Below are 13,986 nucleotides of genomic sequence, written 5' to 3'. Positions count from 1 at the left end.
AGATTTCCGGGTTCCCTGCCTTCACCTCCACCCTCTCTGGAAGGCCCCTTAAAACATGGAGCTCACAGTCAGATGCAACTCTGTGGGCATGATTGGGACAGGGAAAAATTGGATTCGTATTTCTTGCTCATGAACTCCATATATTTATTAGTGATGTCATGGTCTTAGGTTGCATTTACCTGTTTTATTTATGTGTGTCTGTGTGTATGTATATGTGTATGTGTGTGTGTGTGTGTACATATATATATATGTTTTTGATACAGGGTCTCCATTCATCACCCAGGCTAGAGTGCAGTGGCACCATCATAGCACTACAACCTTGAACTCCTGAGCTCAGGTGACCCTCCTGCCTCAACCTCCCAAATAACTGGGACTACAAGTATGCACCACCACACCTGGCTAATTTTTTTATTTTAGGTAAAGATGGGGTCTCACTGTGTTGCCCAGACTGGTCTTGAGCTCTTGGCCTCCTCTCACCCCAGCCTCCCAAAGTGATGAGATTACAGGCATGAGCCACTATGCCTGGCCTATTTTATATTTTTAAGCTTACAAAATACTGAAAAATCTAAGGAAGAGAATGGATAACTTATACATCTACTTCTTTAAAAAGTGATTTTAGCAGCTTACATTTATCTTTCTAACCATTATTTTTAATCATTTTAAATTGTGAAATATTTAAAATATTCCATAATTAGAGGGAATGACAAATACTTACGCCCTTACCATTAATACTTAATAGATGCTAAATTTTTACTGTCCTTGTTTTAGGTCGGTCAAAACCCCATGTGCACCAAACTCTAATCCTATCCCCTCCCCTTTTCAGATCTGCTCTTCTTAAATCAGTGGGCATCCTTCCTCAGCCTGTACTTTCAGCCTTTTTTATACACTTGAATGGTATTGTTTTTGTTTTATAAATTTACATAAATGGTATATAATGTAACTATTCCTCTGCCACTCAGTTTTTTCCACCCAACATTATGTTTAGATTTATTCACATGGGAACATGTTGCTAGGGTTCATTCATTTTAACTACAGCACCTTCTCAAATAATGTTGCTTCATTCAACATTGTTTTGTTATAACATTGATGATGAAACAAATCAATTCCTAGCTGGGGCCGCAGTCTGTGAGGAGTCTGCATGTTCTCCCCACGTCTGCACAGGTTTCCTCTCACATCTCAAAGATGTCCTTGCTGGGTTCATTGGTGCATCTATAGGGCTCTAGTCTGAGCCAGCGTGGATGTGCATGTCATGCACCCTGCCATGGGATGGCGTCCCATCCAGGGCTGGTTCCTGCCTTGTGCCCTGAGCTGCTGGGATGGGCTCTGTCTACCCATGACCCTGAACTTAAATAACTGGGTAAATAATTTTCTTCCTTGTTTTTAATAATCACTTAAAAATGTACGTATAGCTCACATTTATTTCAATGTTTACTATTAGAAGTGTTTTGGTCTTTATTTATAAGTTTGCTGGATGTCTTTGTGACCAGAAATATTCCATAGGTACTGGACTCTTGTTTCAGTCAATTAGCCTATGGTAAAATCATTTTATTATATGTCATTTTGCTTGAAGTCACAGTTTCTAAGAACCTACTGACAATGTCAAGTGAGGACTTAGCTGTACTGTACAGATTCCCATTGTATGATATACAACATTTTAGTCATCTATTCCCTTACTAATGGATATTGAGGTTGTTTCTAGCTTTTCACTCTTACAAACAACGCTTAAGTGAATAGCATGTTTCTCTGTGCACGTGTGTGAGAGTTTCTCAATAATCTATAACCAGAAGTTAAACAGTTCAGTTTAACTGTATGCCTCTTTTGTATAATAGGATACATAACAGGATTCATAACAATGTATATACTTTTAAATTGGGTGTTCACTTAAAACCATAATAATAATGATTTATATAATTGCTACTATCTCTCAACTATTAAAATACATATCAGGAGCATATTAACAAACCGTACTTAGGTTTATTTACTGTATTTATTTAATGTTTGCCAGGTGCTGAAGACTGTGTTCAATGCTGTAGATGCAAATGAACAAGAATGTAACAGCACAGCTCATGAACTTACTACCTCACAGAAGAGGCAGAGCAAGAAGGAGTAAACAAGCAAAGACTAATCGAGTACGACATGCTGCGGTGATAAGGGAAGCACAGTTTATCCAGCACAGCAGCGTGAGGGAGGGAGCCATCAGGAACTGAGAATGGAGGGGCCGCCACTCATGGGGTGGGGGCAGAAGCTAGGGAGGGAAGCAGGCTCTCAACAGAGAAAAGAGCACGTGCAAAGGCCTCAAGTCAGGAGCATGACATCAATGGAACTGGGAGAAATTCAGTACGGCAGGGACAGAGGCAGTGGAAAAGTGAGGCTGAGTGTGTAAGGAGACAGGAAGTGACTAAGGAAAAGAAGCTGGCTACGGGAGCAAAGCTGATCAGATGTCCATTTTATAAGGAGGAAGGGACATATCAGAGCAGTGAAGCGGGATGCACAGTGCCCAGTCGGGCTGATGCAGCCACGGTGCTGGTGGGGACAGTAGGATCAGGCGGAGAATCGCCACCAATGGTCTTTGTCACATAGAAGACCACAGGAAACACTGCCGAAGACCCTTGAGACTGGGCACCTGGGAGAACAGTGATCCCATTACCACAAATAAGGAAGAGAATGTGGGATGGCAGAGGGAGTGTGGGGAGGAGGTTCTGACTCCATGTCTGGCTCAAAAGTGTTGCCAAGATATTCCACGGAGCCCCTTTTTGAAACCTGTCACCAAGGTCCAGATCACTAGCCTGGCAATCAAAGGACCGTTCAAGGGTACAAACTGCCATCTCCAATCTCTGAATCCGAAAATTCTAGCACTGCCCTCAGGACACAGCACCTATTCAATATATGTTTGCTGAAAAAGTGTATAACATTGAAACTCAATAATTTCACCATAGTCACGTTCTTAAATCATTTTCTGGGTTTTTTTTTTTTTTGGAAAATAATGTGCATTTTTGGGAATGCCTATGACATACCTTGTATTAATTTCCAATTTAGCATGGTAACAGAAGTAAGATACTTGAAAACAGAATCTGGGCATATAATGTCTTAGTATCATGCACAGTTTTATGTACATTAGCTCAGGAAATGATTATGCAAATATATAAATCATGATTTATTATGCCCTTGTCTGTGCTTTCTTCTGGACTTAGGTTGGCTACTGGCCTTCTGTGTATGATCACTGTGAAAGTCTGGAGCTACAGTGCAAAGTCATACTACACAAGTCAAGGTAACTTGATCATGGGAAAATGACTCTTAGCTATACCATAATTCCATGCTTCAAAATCATAAATTGGAATAAACGAATGGCACTCTTTATTTAAGCAAAGTAATATCTGCTTACCTAAAAAGAATTCTACTATTTTAGCATCACAAGTGTATGGGCTATAAAAATTCCTCCCTGGAAGTTTATATGACTTTACAAAGAGCATCGGTAATTTACAATGTTGTACTTTTAACCAAGACAAGACATTTACCACATGTACAACAGAAGAATTTAAACTACTGAACAAGTATACACTTCAGACAACAAGAATGAACCTTGATTTATCAAAATGCTCAAGTATTACATAAATATCTTTTAAAAAACCCAAACACTACTATTGTAGCACAGAGCCCAATTCACTGCCTATCTATCTATCTACCATTTATTTAGAGGCAGTCTCACTCTGTTGCCCTGGTTACAGCGTAGTGGTGTCATCATAGCTCACTGCAAACTCAAACACCTGGGCTCAAGCGATCCTCCTGCCTCGGCCTCCCAGGTAGCTGGGATTACAGGTGCACACTACCACACCTGGCTGATATTTCTATTTTTTGTAGAGATGGGGCATTGCTCTTGCTCAGGCTGTTCTTAAACTCCTGACATCAAGCAATCCTTCTGCCTTGGCTTCCCAGAGTGCCTTCATTTGTCACCATCTAAAAGAGACCATGCTAACTCAATTCACCTCCCAACTAGTCTACGTTCTAATTACGGGGTGTGTTTACTTCTCATATTTCACCTCATATGCAGCATTAATAATATAACTGCAGCCTCTGTATGTTTATATGCTTATTTATTTCCTTCTTAAAATGTATAAGCTGAGCACAGCTTAACTCATGTTAAAGAGTTCAAAATGTACACATTTTCCTGGCCTCTCCAACAAAGCACTGGCCTTGGAAATAACAGGGGAGTGAATATGGAAGAACTAGCATAACAGAGAGGCTTTCAGACACAATCAAAACAACTTGTAGACCTTGTACAAATTCTGATTTGTATAAACCAACTATGTATAAAAGACATCTTTGTGACAGTTAAACATGGACCAAGTATTATACAATAATTAAGCAATTGTTATTTTTTTAGATAATAATGGCAAGAAAGTTTTTATTTTTTAAATGCTTACCAGTTAGAGGTGTATACTGAAGCATTTATGGATAAAATGATATGAATCTAGGATTTGATTTAAAATACTCCAGTTAAAAAATGATAATGGGGAAAAGAAACCAAAAAAAGATAAAATTATAACAATTATTAAAGCTGGTTAATGCATACAACAGCTTTATTATGTTATTCTTCTCCTTTTTGTTTTACATTTGACAATTCCCCTAACAAAAAGTTTTTTCTCCAATTATACATTTTGAATATACATCTGTTTTGTTTTTGTTTTGTTTGTTTTTAACCTGAAGGGAAAGCAAGAATCAAAAAATGCTGACATGTGAAAATATTTTATAATCACACCAACAGTACTTTCGGCTTGTATTTCCCCGATCTTCGTAAATGGTGTATATTATGCAACTGAAAATCTCTCTCTCACCTTTTCCTTTGTTCTTAACTCATCAAACATTTGTTGAATTTCCAGCTTCCAGTCATCCTGCATGGAATGAAAAGACTCTTGAGGCATTTCCGTCATCACTGCCCCTTCAATAGCTGTCAGCTGCTCAAGAATTAAGGCAAATGATGGACGAATGTGAGGGTCTTGTTCCCAGCATTCTAAAATAAGCAAGAATCACATTAATCCCACCTCTCAGCCTGGCTCAGATTATCTCCAAGGCATCAGAATGTCTAAGAAATGTTTTACACTGACATGTATTGCAACCTAACATTTGCCATTCTAAACCAGAAGCCGATGTGTATGGTGTCTGCTCCCGAACATTTTAAGAATCTACTGATAATATTTTGAACAATTTATCTTATAGTGCCCATGTCAGAGGCACGCATAATAGTTACTATAAGATAAGACTACGGTTGTCTATATTATGCCACATTTAATAGACAGATGTGTGTTTCCCATACCTTACCATGAACTCTGTATTTCAGCGGCTTAAGCCACCATGACCAGATGATTCACTGATACAGAGTCATATAACTCAACCCAAGAAAACCTACATCTCTAAATTGTTACAACCACAAGAGAAGTTCTAAGAAATAGCCTAATAAAGGAAGTAAGGTGACTTGCTGCTTACAAGAAGAGTTGATTACCATTTTTTTTTTTTTTGAGATAGCTTCTCGCTCGGTTGCCTGGGCTGGAGTGCAGTGGCATCATAATAGCCCACTGCAACCTCAAATGTGTGGGCTCCAGCAATCCTCCTGCTTTGGCCTCCTGAGTAGCTGGGACTGCAGGCACATGCCCCTATAACTGGCTAATTTTTCTATTTTAGAACCACAGCTGGCTTAGTTAACAATTTTTAAAATACAAGGATCAAACAGACAAGGTCATGACATGCTGGTTAAGACTAAAGCACTTTTGATCATGGAGTCACATTTGAAACAGCATATTTGTAGACTATTCCATACTGTGTTTGAACTCTACTCGGTGGAAACTTTATTACCACTCAGTTGAGTTTTATACATAAATGAGTCACTGATAAAACTGGATCGTTTTCCTATTACTTAGCTCATCAAAACTTTACCTGACATTTTTAGATCAGAGACTAGGTTTCTAATTCGTAAAAGAGTACAGTTACTTAAAAGTAATGGAAAATTAGAATCACAGAAATTGCTATTTTGGTTAAAAAAAAATGAGGATGTTCTAACAAGCGATCCTCCTTGCTCCCACAGACACCCAAAAACAAAGGCTGCACAGATACCTTTCATGAGCTTGGCGAACGGCTCAGGGCAGGTGGATGGAATTGGCAAAGTGAGCTTATTGACTGCCACCCCGTAAGCCACTGCAAGGCCATCGATGCCCCGATAGGGGACTTCTCCCGTGAGCAGCTCCCACAGCAGCACTCCATAGCTAGAAAGCAAGGTTTGCACAACGTTCAGTGCACGACACGGTGTCCTGTCCTTCCGACACAGCTGGTGGGATAAACATATCAACACCTCGTCCAGCTCCCAGTGGGAACCTCTCTTCTTCCACCCAAGGCCACGGTGCTAACATGCCAAGGTCAGAGGTGGGCTCTTCCCATTAACAGCTCAAACACATGCAAATCTACTCTGTCCCAGAAATCAAGTGTGCATCCGATATAGGATTTTAAACTACCTGACGAAGAGGAAAGCTTAAAAGTAGTACATAACTGAATTAATCCGAGTCTAGAACGAGGCTACACTGTAAGAGTAATATGGTTGTTTTCCTGTCTCTCCCTCTATCTGCTTTGCCCCACACTTAAATAAAACCTCTCAAGGATTGTTAGGGCACTGAAGAGCACAGCCCCACAGAAATCTCATGCCACACGCCACAGGACGGAGATGGAATCACGTCGATTAACTGTTTTTAGATAGTTTTTTTGAAATTGTTCATCTTCCTGCTCCTCTCTTTATATTTCAGGAGATGTGTTACTAAGGTTTTCACCATATTGCTGAACAGTAACAGGTGAAATGTTTAAGTTACATATATTGCCTTTGAGCAGCCAAAGTCAGAGCCACAAGCGTGCCCAGCCCCCAGACAGTGTGCACCGCACTCATCAGGTGTGAAAATCCCCAACCCCTCCTCCCCCTCCCACCTGGCAGACACGCAATGAATGATAATCTATACATGCACAAAAGTGTTGATGAATTAGTATGAATTTGATGGTGAGTACATGTGGTGCTGATTTTTCACTAACTCTCCTATAAAATAATAGTCTATAAAATAAAACTCTCCTATAAAATAATATCTGCTCTATCTCAAAACAGTTTTATTTAAATAAAAACATACGTAATATATAGAAAGTAGCAATTATAAAATGAATAGTGCTATAACTGTTAGCTATTAAGTTGAAATCAGTATTTTTCAATGTTTATCTGTTTTTCTTAATAATTTCTTTACAATGATCTATATTACGGTTCATTAGAAGAGGCATCTTCATAACTTCAACTTACAGACCACTCAACAAAAACCACCTCAGAGCAGGGGCCAAAAAATTCTTAGACAGAATAATTGACAATTGTCTAAAGTCAAAGAACTTCTCATGAATAAACAACAAAACTAAAACAAAGAATAACAACAACGTAACTTTGCTTCTTGACGTTTCAGGGAATCAATAATCCAGGTTAGGTCATTTTTCTAGAGAGAGGAGGACTTATCCTATGAAAAATCAATGTGAAAAAAATGTAACTATTTCTAAAGTGTAGCATATGCTTTTCTGTTTTCTTAAACTGGGTGGTGTAGTGAAGCCCCTCCTGAGAACTCAAGTAGTACCATGATTGAGGGCTGTGGTACCAGGAGTCACAGATCTCAGCACTGGACCTGGAGTCTGTTTCTTACCAGTTTTACAACTCTGAGCCAATTTCCTAACTTCTCAGTGGTCTGGCTACCTAATCTATAAAGCCAGGGTAAGGATAAGAGCTATAAAAATTAGATGACAATATCTAAGTGCATTGGACAGTTAACTTGTAGTATAGTAACAGTAAGGAGGAAAGGAGGAAGGAGAGAAGGTGATCATGAAATACACAATCACCAATCCTTAGCACTGCACAGGCAAAGTGATGGTTTGTGAATGAAATTATTTTTCATGGGAATATTATAAAAAGAGATCCTACAGCAATGGTATGTGTCATTCAGAAGGATGATCTTCCCTGCCCCTACCCATCGTGACATCCTACAAAATGCTTTCATATATGAATGTGTTCTGGGGCTGTGAGGAAGGTTGACCCTACAAATAGGTGGCTTAGTCCTTTTCATAGTACAGTCAGCCCTCCACATCCATGGATTCAAACAACCATGGACTGAAAATATTCAGAAAAAAAAAATAATAAAAGCAATACAACAATAAAAAAAATACAAAATTTTAAAAATAAGGTATAACAACTATTACAACACCATTTACACTGTGTTAGGTATTGTAAGTAATCTAGAGATGACAAAGTATATGGGAGGGTGTGTGTGTAGGTTATATACAAATACTGTGGCATTTTATATCAGGGACTTGAGCTAATCAGAAGAGGGGTGAGAGATGCCAAGCTGGTAACAGTAAAAAATGGCAGCTGAAAGCAAAAGGGACAGGAAGAAAAAAACACATTAAAGAGAGTTGTCCCTTGGTATACTTTGCTTATAATGAAAATCAGATCATCAAGCTTTGTAAAGAAATAGATTTTTGAGGTTACCTCTCCAAAGAGTGTATGTACTTGAAGACCCATATCTTAGGGATGATTTTTAGAAGCTTTTTTTGGCTTACTTCCTGGTTTTCCTCTCTGTTTACAATAGATACAAAATACCAGGTTGCCATAAGCATGACTGTACAGCATCCGTGCTCCTTGTAATTATATGGCTTATAATAGAAGCACACAAAATGAAATTTTTACAGTCTTACAATACATTTTGAATGCAAAATTCATTTATTATATATTTTAATAGTTTTTTGGAGTCTTGAAGTATAATTTGTTAAAACGATAGCCAATTTCACTTCTATAATTTGATACTTTCATACGATTAGAAAACTACTGAAATTAAATCAATGAAAAACACACTTAATGCTCTGAAAAACACATGTGCTCAGACTCTACCAGAAGAGAGTCTAATTCATTCAGGTATGAGGCTCAAGCATTTGTATATTTCAAACTGGCCCTAAAACACTATAGAGTGGATTAATAAAATGTGGTATATATATATACCATAGAGTACTACTCAGACATTAAAAAAATGAATTAATACCTTTTGCAACAATCTGGATGGTAGTGGAGACCATCCTCTTAAATGAAGTATCAAAAGAATGAAAAAACAAATACCATATGTACTCACTATTAATTTAGAACTAACTGATCAGCACTCATGTGCACAGAGGGAAGTAAAACTCAATGGAAATCATGCAGGTGCAAGGGGAGAGCAGGGAAGGGATAAAATCACACCTAACAGGAAAATGTACACTGTCTGGGTGATGGGCACACTTACAACTTTGACTCAAGCAGTACAAAAGCAATCCATGTAAACCAAAACAATTGTACCCTTATAATATTCTGGGGGGAAAAAAAGAAGATAAAGAGGAAAATCACAAATATGCCTCTTTCCCAAGGATGATAACCACTATTGATCTTTGGTTTATGTAAACATAGTTATAAATATGTGCATGTACATACAAATATGTGTATGCACAACATGACACAAACTATTTTATAAGCCATTTAAACTATTTTCAAAGTATTTTACAAATCTGTTTTCATATCAATACATCATCATTTTCCAATACTACATGGAATTCCATTGTTTAAATTTAACATATTGTATTTAATAAGTTACTCATTAATGGGGATTTGATACAGTTAAAAAAAATTATACGCAGAACAATTAAATCATATTTCAAATGTGGAGGATAAGCTTTAAATGTAAAGCAATTTTATGGAACTTTTGCTGAGGGGTCTCTACTGCTAACTTCATGTGTGAATTTGAGGGAGTAACTTCTGGTGTATCCAAAGATTAAAAGGAAAAAATGATTTTTTTTAAAATCATGAATTTGGAAGCCAAACAGATCTATGTTGACATAGAGATTCTGCCACTAATTGGAAATGGACTCTTGACCAACTGACATCTTCCCTCTCAGCTACAGTTTTCTTTTATGTAACAACAACAAAAAAGTATAGTTTTAACCATAAGGAGATACCACTTCACTCCCATAAAGATGGCTGGAATAAAAAAATCACATAACAAGTGTTGACGAGGACGTGGAGAAATCAGAACCCTTATGTGCCACTGGTGGGAATGAAAATGGTGCAGCTACTTTGGAAAATAGGCTGGTGGCTGCTCAAATAATTAAACATAGAATCGTCATATGGCCTAGCAATTTCACTGCTCCTAGGCACAGACCCAAGAAAACTGGAAACACACGTCCTCACAAAAACTTGGTCACTGTTGTTTGTAGTAATATTATTCACAATATCTAAAAAGCGCAAACAATGTAAATGTCCGTCAGCAGACGAATGGGTAAACAAAAATGTGGTCTATCCTTATCCTGGAATTTTATTTAGCCATAAAAAGGAATGACATATTGATATAGGTTGTTCCATGGATGAATGTCAAAACATGCTCAGTGAAAGAAGTCAGCCACAAAGGAACAAATCATTGTAATATTCTATTTATATGAGATGCCCAGAGTAAGCAAATCTAAAGATACGGAATGTAGATGAGTGGTTGCCTAGGGCTGAGCGGGAAGGGGGAATTGGGGTGATAGGTAAGGAGTACAGGCTTTTTTTTAGGGGGGATAATGAAAATGTTCTAAAATTAATGGTGGTGATGAATACACAACTTTATTAATATATTATACTAGAAGCTATTGAATTGTACAGTTTAAATGGGTGAACTGTGTGATATGTGAATTATATCCCAATAAAGCTGATAAAAACAACAGAAAAAAACTGGAATTTGAATACCTGCCACATAGGATTTTATGAGCATTAAATAAAGGCAAGCAAACTCTGGGTGCATTGTAACTATTAAATAGAGGGATCTTTGTTTGTTGTTCTGCTATTGTTGGCATCTTCATCCCCCTAATGAGAAACAGCTGAATGGAAAATCAAGATAACCTGGTAATCCATTTGGGTGCAGCTCCCCATCTTCAAACTTTAATCTTTAGATAATACAATTTATAAAATGATTGGTCTAAATATTTTTCTCAAACTCCTTCCATGCTAATACTGTTTGTGAATCACCAGGCATCAAAAGTTCGCTTAAAATAAAATCTACTTTTATTTACCGGCAGACCTCATAAAATCTTGGCATTAGTGTTAACTCAAATTATGATCAGTTTCAATCAAACTCCAGATTTAACCAGAAGGTTCTCCTACCAAATGGAGTCATATGACAATACAAATGTCAAATTACTTGTTCCGTTGTCATGAACACCTTGATCAAAACCAAAAAACTTTCTTCAAAACGGCCAGTACTATGTATGCTCAGAATTTCTACTGAATGCTTTGGGATTCACTTAAATAAAGCCTAGCAAGCATTTCCTGCAGAAGATTCCAAGAGCAAAGGCACACTGCTCACCTCCAAATGTCGCTCCCCTTAGAAAACAAGGAAGACTTGATGACTTCGGGGGCCATCCAGGCGTAGGTGCCCGCCGCGCTCATTTTGGTGGTCCTGTGCCATTCCCTCGCCAACCCAAAATCTGTAATCTTCAAGGTTTTGTTGCAGACGTCATCATACTCTATCTTCTCCAGCAGCAAAACTAAAGAAAAATCAAAGGTGGGATATTGGCATGTCCTTGTAATTTTTTCAGTTATAATTTTTCTAGGGCACATAAAACACAATCTTCACTGTAGCTGGCAAAGTCAACGAGAATGAACTTGTATTTTACCATTTTATCTCAATTACTGGATGCATATCATTACCTTTAGCAGGTCATTTGTGCCTGAAGTTACAAATTTTTTTTTTTTTTTTTTTGAGACAGAGTCTTGCTTTGTTGCCCAGGCTAGAGTGAGTGCCGTGGCGTCAGTCTAGCTCACAGCAACCTCAAACCCCTGGGCTCAAGCGATCCTCCTGCCTCAGCCTCCCAAGTAGCTGGGACTACAGGCATGTGCCACCATGCCCGGCTAATTTTTTTCTATATATATTAGTTGGCCAATTAATTTCTTTCTATCTATAGTAGAGACGGGGTCTCGCTCTTGCTCAGGCTGGTTTCGAACTTCTGACCTCGAGCAATCCGCCCGCCTCAGCCTCCCAGAGTGCTAGGATTACAGGCGTGAGCCACCGCACCCAGCCTGAAGTTACAAATATTTTTTTAAAAATCCACATGCAGAATTTAACTTAGTGCTCTTTTATGAGTAGTTCTCTTTCTGAGAAAGTAAATGATTTCTAGGGGCAAGAAACATTTACTGAGCTATCACAGGGAGGATCAGAAGTCTGTGAATGTTTTCCTGACATGAAAAAAATATATATTGTTTAATTCCAAGAAATCCCTTCCTGACCTAAGTGCAGAGTTTTTCTACTGAATATATTACAGAATGTTGCAATTAGATGATATATTACCATAGTGCATTAATACCAAACATTATCTTAAATTTGCAAAATGCTTATAGATACTTTAACTCATGAAGACAATACAGGAGGTATAACTGCTTTAATGAAGCTTGAAATATAGCAAAAATTAAAAACTTTATAGAGAAACCCCATCCCGTTGCTGGTTTCCCCAGCCCCAGCCTTCTGACAACACAGAGAATACACATGAGAAGTTCCAGATGCAGAGCTGGTGCCAGCGTGTGTCCCTGAGCTCTCCTGTCACTCTGCAGCTCCAATCAATGTGCTTTTAATCACGCCCCACCTGCACCTACCCTGCCCAGCACCTTGGTTCCCCTCTCCCATTAGCAGATGTCCCTCTGCCTACAACTGTGCAGAAATGTTCCCTGGATTTTCCATGGGGCTCTAATGCAGCTGGATGCTGCCACCCTCCCCTCTTGAATCCATTTTATAGATCACCCACTAACAGACTCTTCTTCCTAAAAGTGTCAGGGCATTTTTTTTCATCTTTTAAACCCTCCATGAACAAACTACCAGCCTATGCAAGAACACGGATGAGTCTCAAAACCATTATGATAAAGTGAAAGAAGCCAGACACGAAAGGGCACATCTCTGATTCCAGGGGACATGCTGGTAATGGAACTAGAGAGCTAAGAAACCAGATCTGCGGTTGCCAGAGGGACTGGGGGGGTGATGAAAATTCTGTATCTTAATGGTAGTAGTGGTGGTTACAGGTTTGTATACACCTGTCAGCTCTAATCAAACTGTACCCTCTCAGAAGGTACATTTTACTGTGTGTAAATCAGACCTCAATAAACCTACATTTAAAAGAAAACAAACAAACAACAACCAAAAATAAACAAAGCTTCACAATTTCCCATAACTAAGGGACAAACGTCCATACTCCTAAAACCTGGACAATCATGAGCCTGGGTATTTGCACAGCAACCTCTATTTCAAACTGCAACTCATTCTTCTAGGGGTGAGCTTCCTCTACTTAAGTCAAGCTTACCATGCAGCTCAAATATCATCTTCTTAGTGAAACCTTCCAAATTCCCCTAAGCAAAAGAAATTACTCCATGCTCTATACTCACATGAAGTTCATGTCTCAATTACAGCATTTAGGAAGCACAGTGTACTGTAATTATTTGTTTTTACCTCTGACTCCTCTCTAGAATGCTAGCTCTCCATGAGAGAGTTGGGGACAGAGGGGGTAGACAGGGAGAAACATGTTCAATTTGCCTTCATATTCTTGTACCTACTATGCCGAGTCTGATTCAGAATAGGTGCTTAATGTCTACAGAAGAAATAAATAAATCCTGAATGGAACATGCATAATCTTATATCTGCACTTTGCTCGTGCCATTGCCATCTTTTGGAAATAATAACAGATTCATGGAAGAGTCACTAACAATTAGAAAGTGTTCACTATGTGCCTTTCACTTTACATGCATGATTTCATTCAATCCTCACAAAAATTCCAAGAGATAGGTCTTCATGATCAGAGGAGAATAAGTACTGAAAAAATCAAGTGGCAAAGCAAATCCACTTAAATAGCAATACAAATACAAATAGGGTGCATCAGTGTGGAAGGGAGACTTAC

The 13,986-nt window shown here is 38.4% G+C and overlaps 1 protein-coding gene across 2 annotated transcripts in view; it reads right to left on the bottom strand.

Annotated features, from left to right (window-relative positions):
* The window catches only part of MAP3K21 (mitogen-activated protein kinase kinase kinase 21), a 53,607-nt gene that overhangs the window by 24,574 nt on the left and 15,047 nt on the right, over positions 1 to 13,986 (bottom strand). For both annotated transcript variants that reach the window (XM_075995468.1, XM_012738325.3), the window contains exons 2-4: positions 11,415 to 11,595; positions 6,106 to 6,254; positions 4,833 to 5,008 (exon numbers count right to left, since the gene is read on the bottom strand). In XM_075995468.1, coding sequence (XP_075851583.1) covers positions 4,833 to 5,008; positions 6,106 to 6,254; positions 11,415 to 11,595 — 506 coding nt within the window. The remainder of the gene's footprint in view (positions 1 to 4,832; positions 5,009 to 6,105; positions 6,255 to 11,414; positions 11,596 to 13,986) is intronic.

The sequence above is a fragment of the Microcebus murinus genome, chromosome 19, assembly GCF_040939455.1.
Source record: "Microcebus murinus isolate Inina chromosome 19, M.murinus_Inina_mat1.0, whole genome shotgun sequence".
Taxonomy (NCBI): Eukaryota; Metazoa; Chordata; class Mammalia; order Primates; family Cheirogaleidae; genus Microcebus; species Microcebus murinus.
Note: the sequence above shows the minus strand (reverse complement) of the source record. Positions and strands in the feature narration are given on the sequence as shown.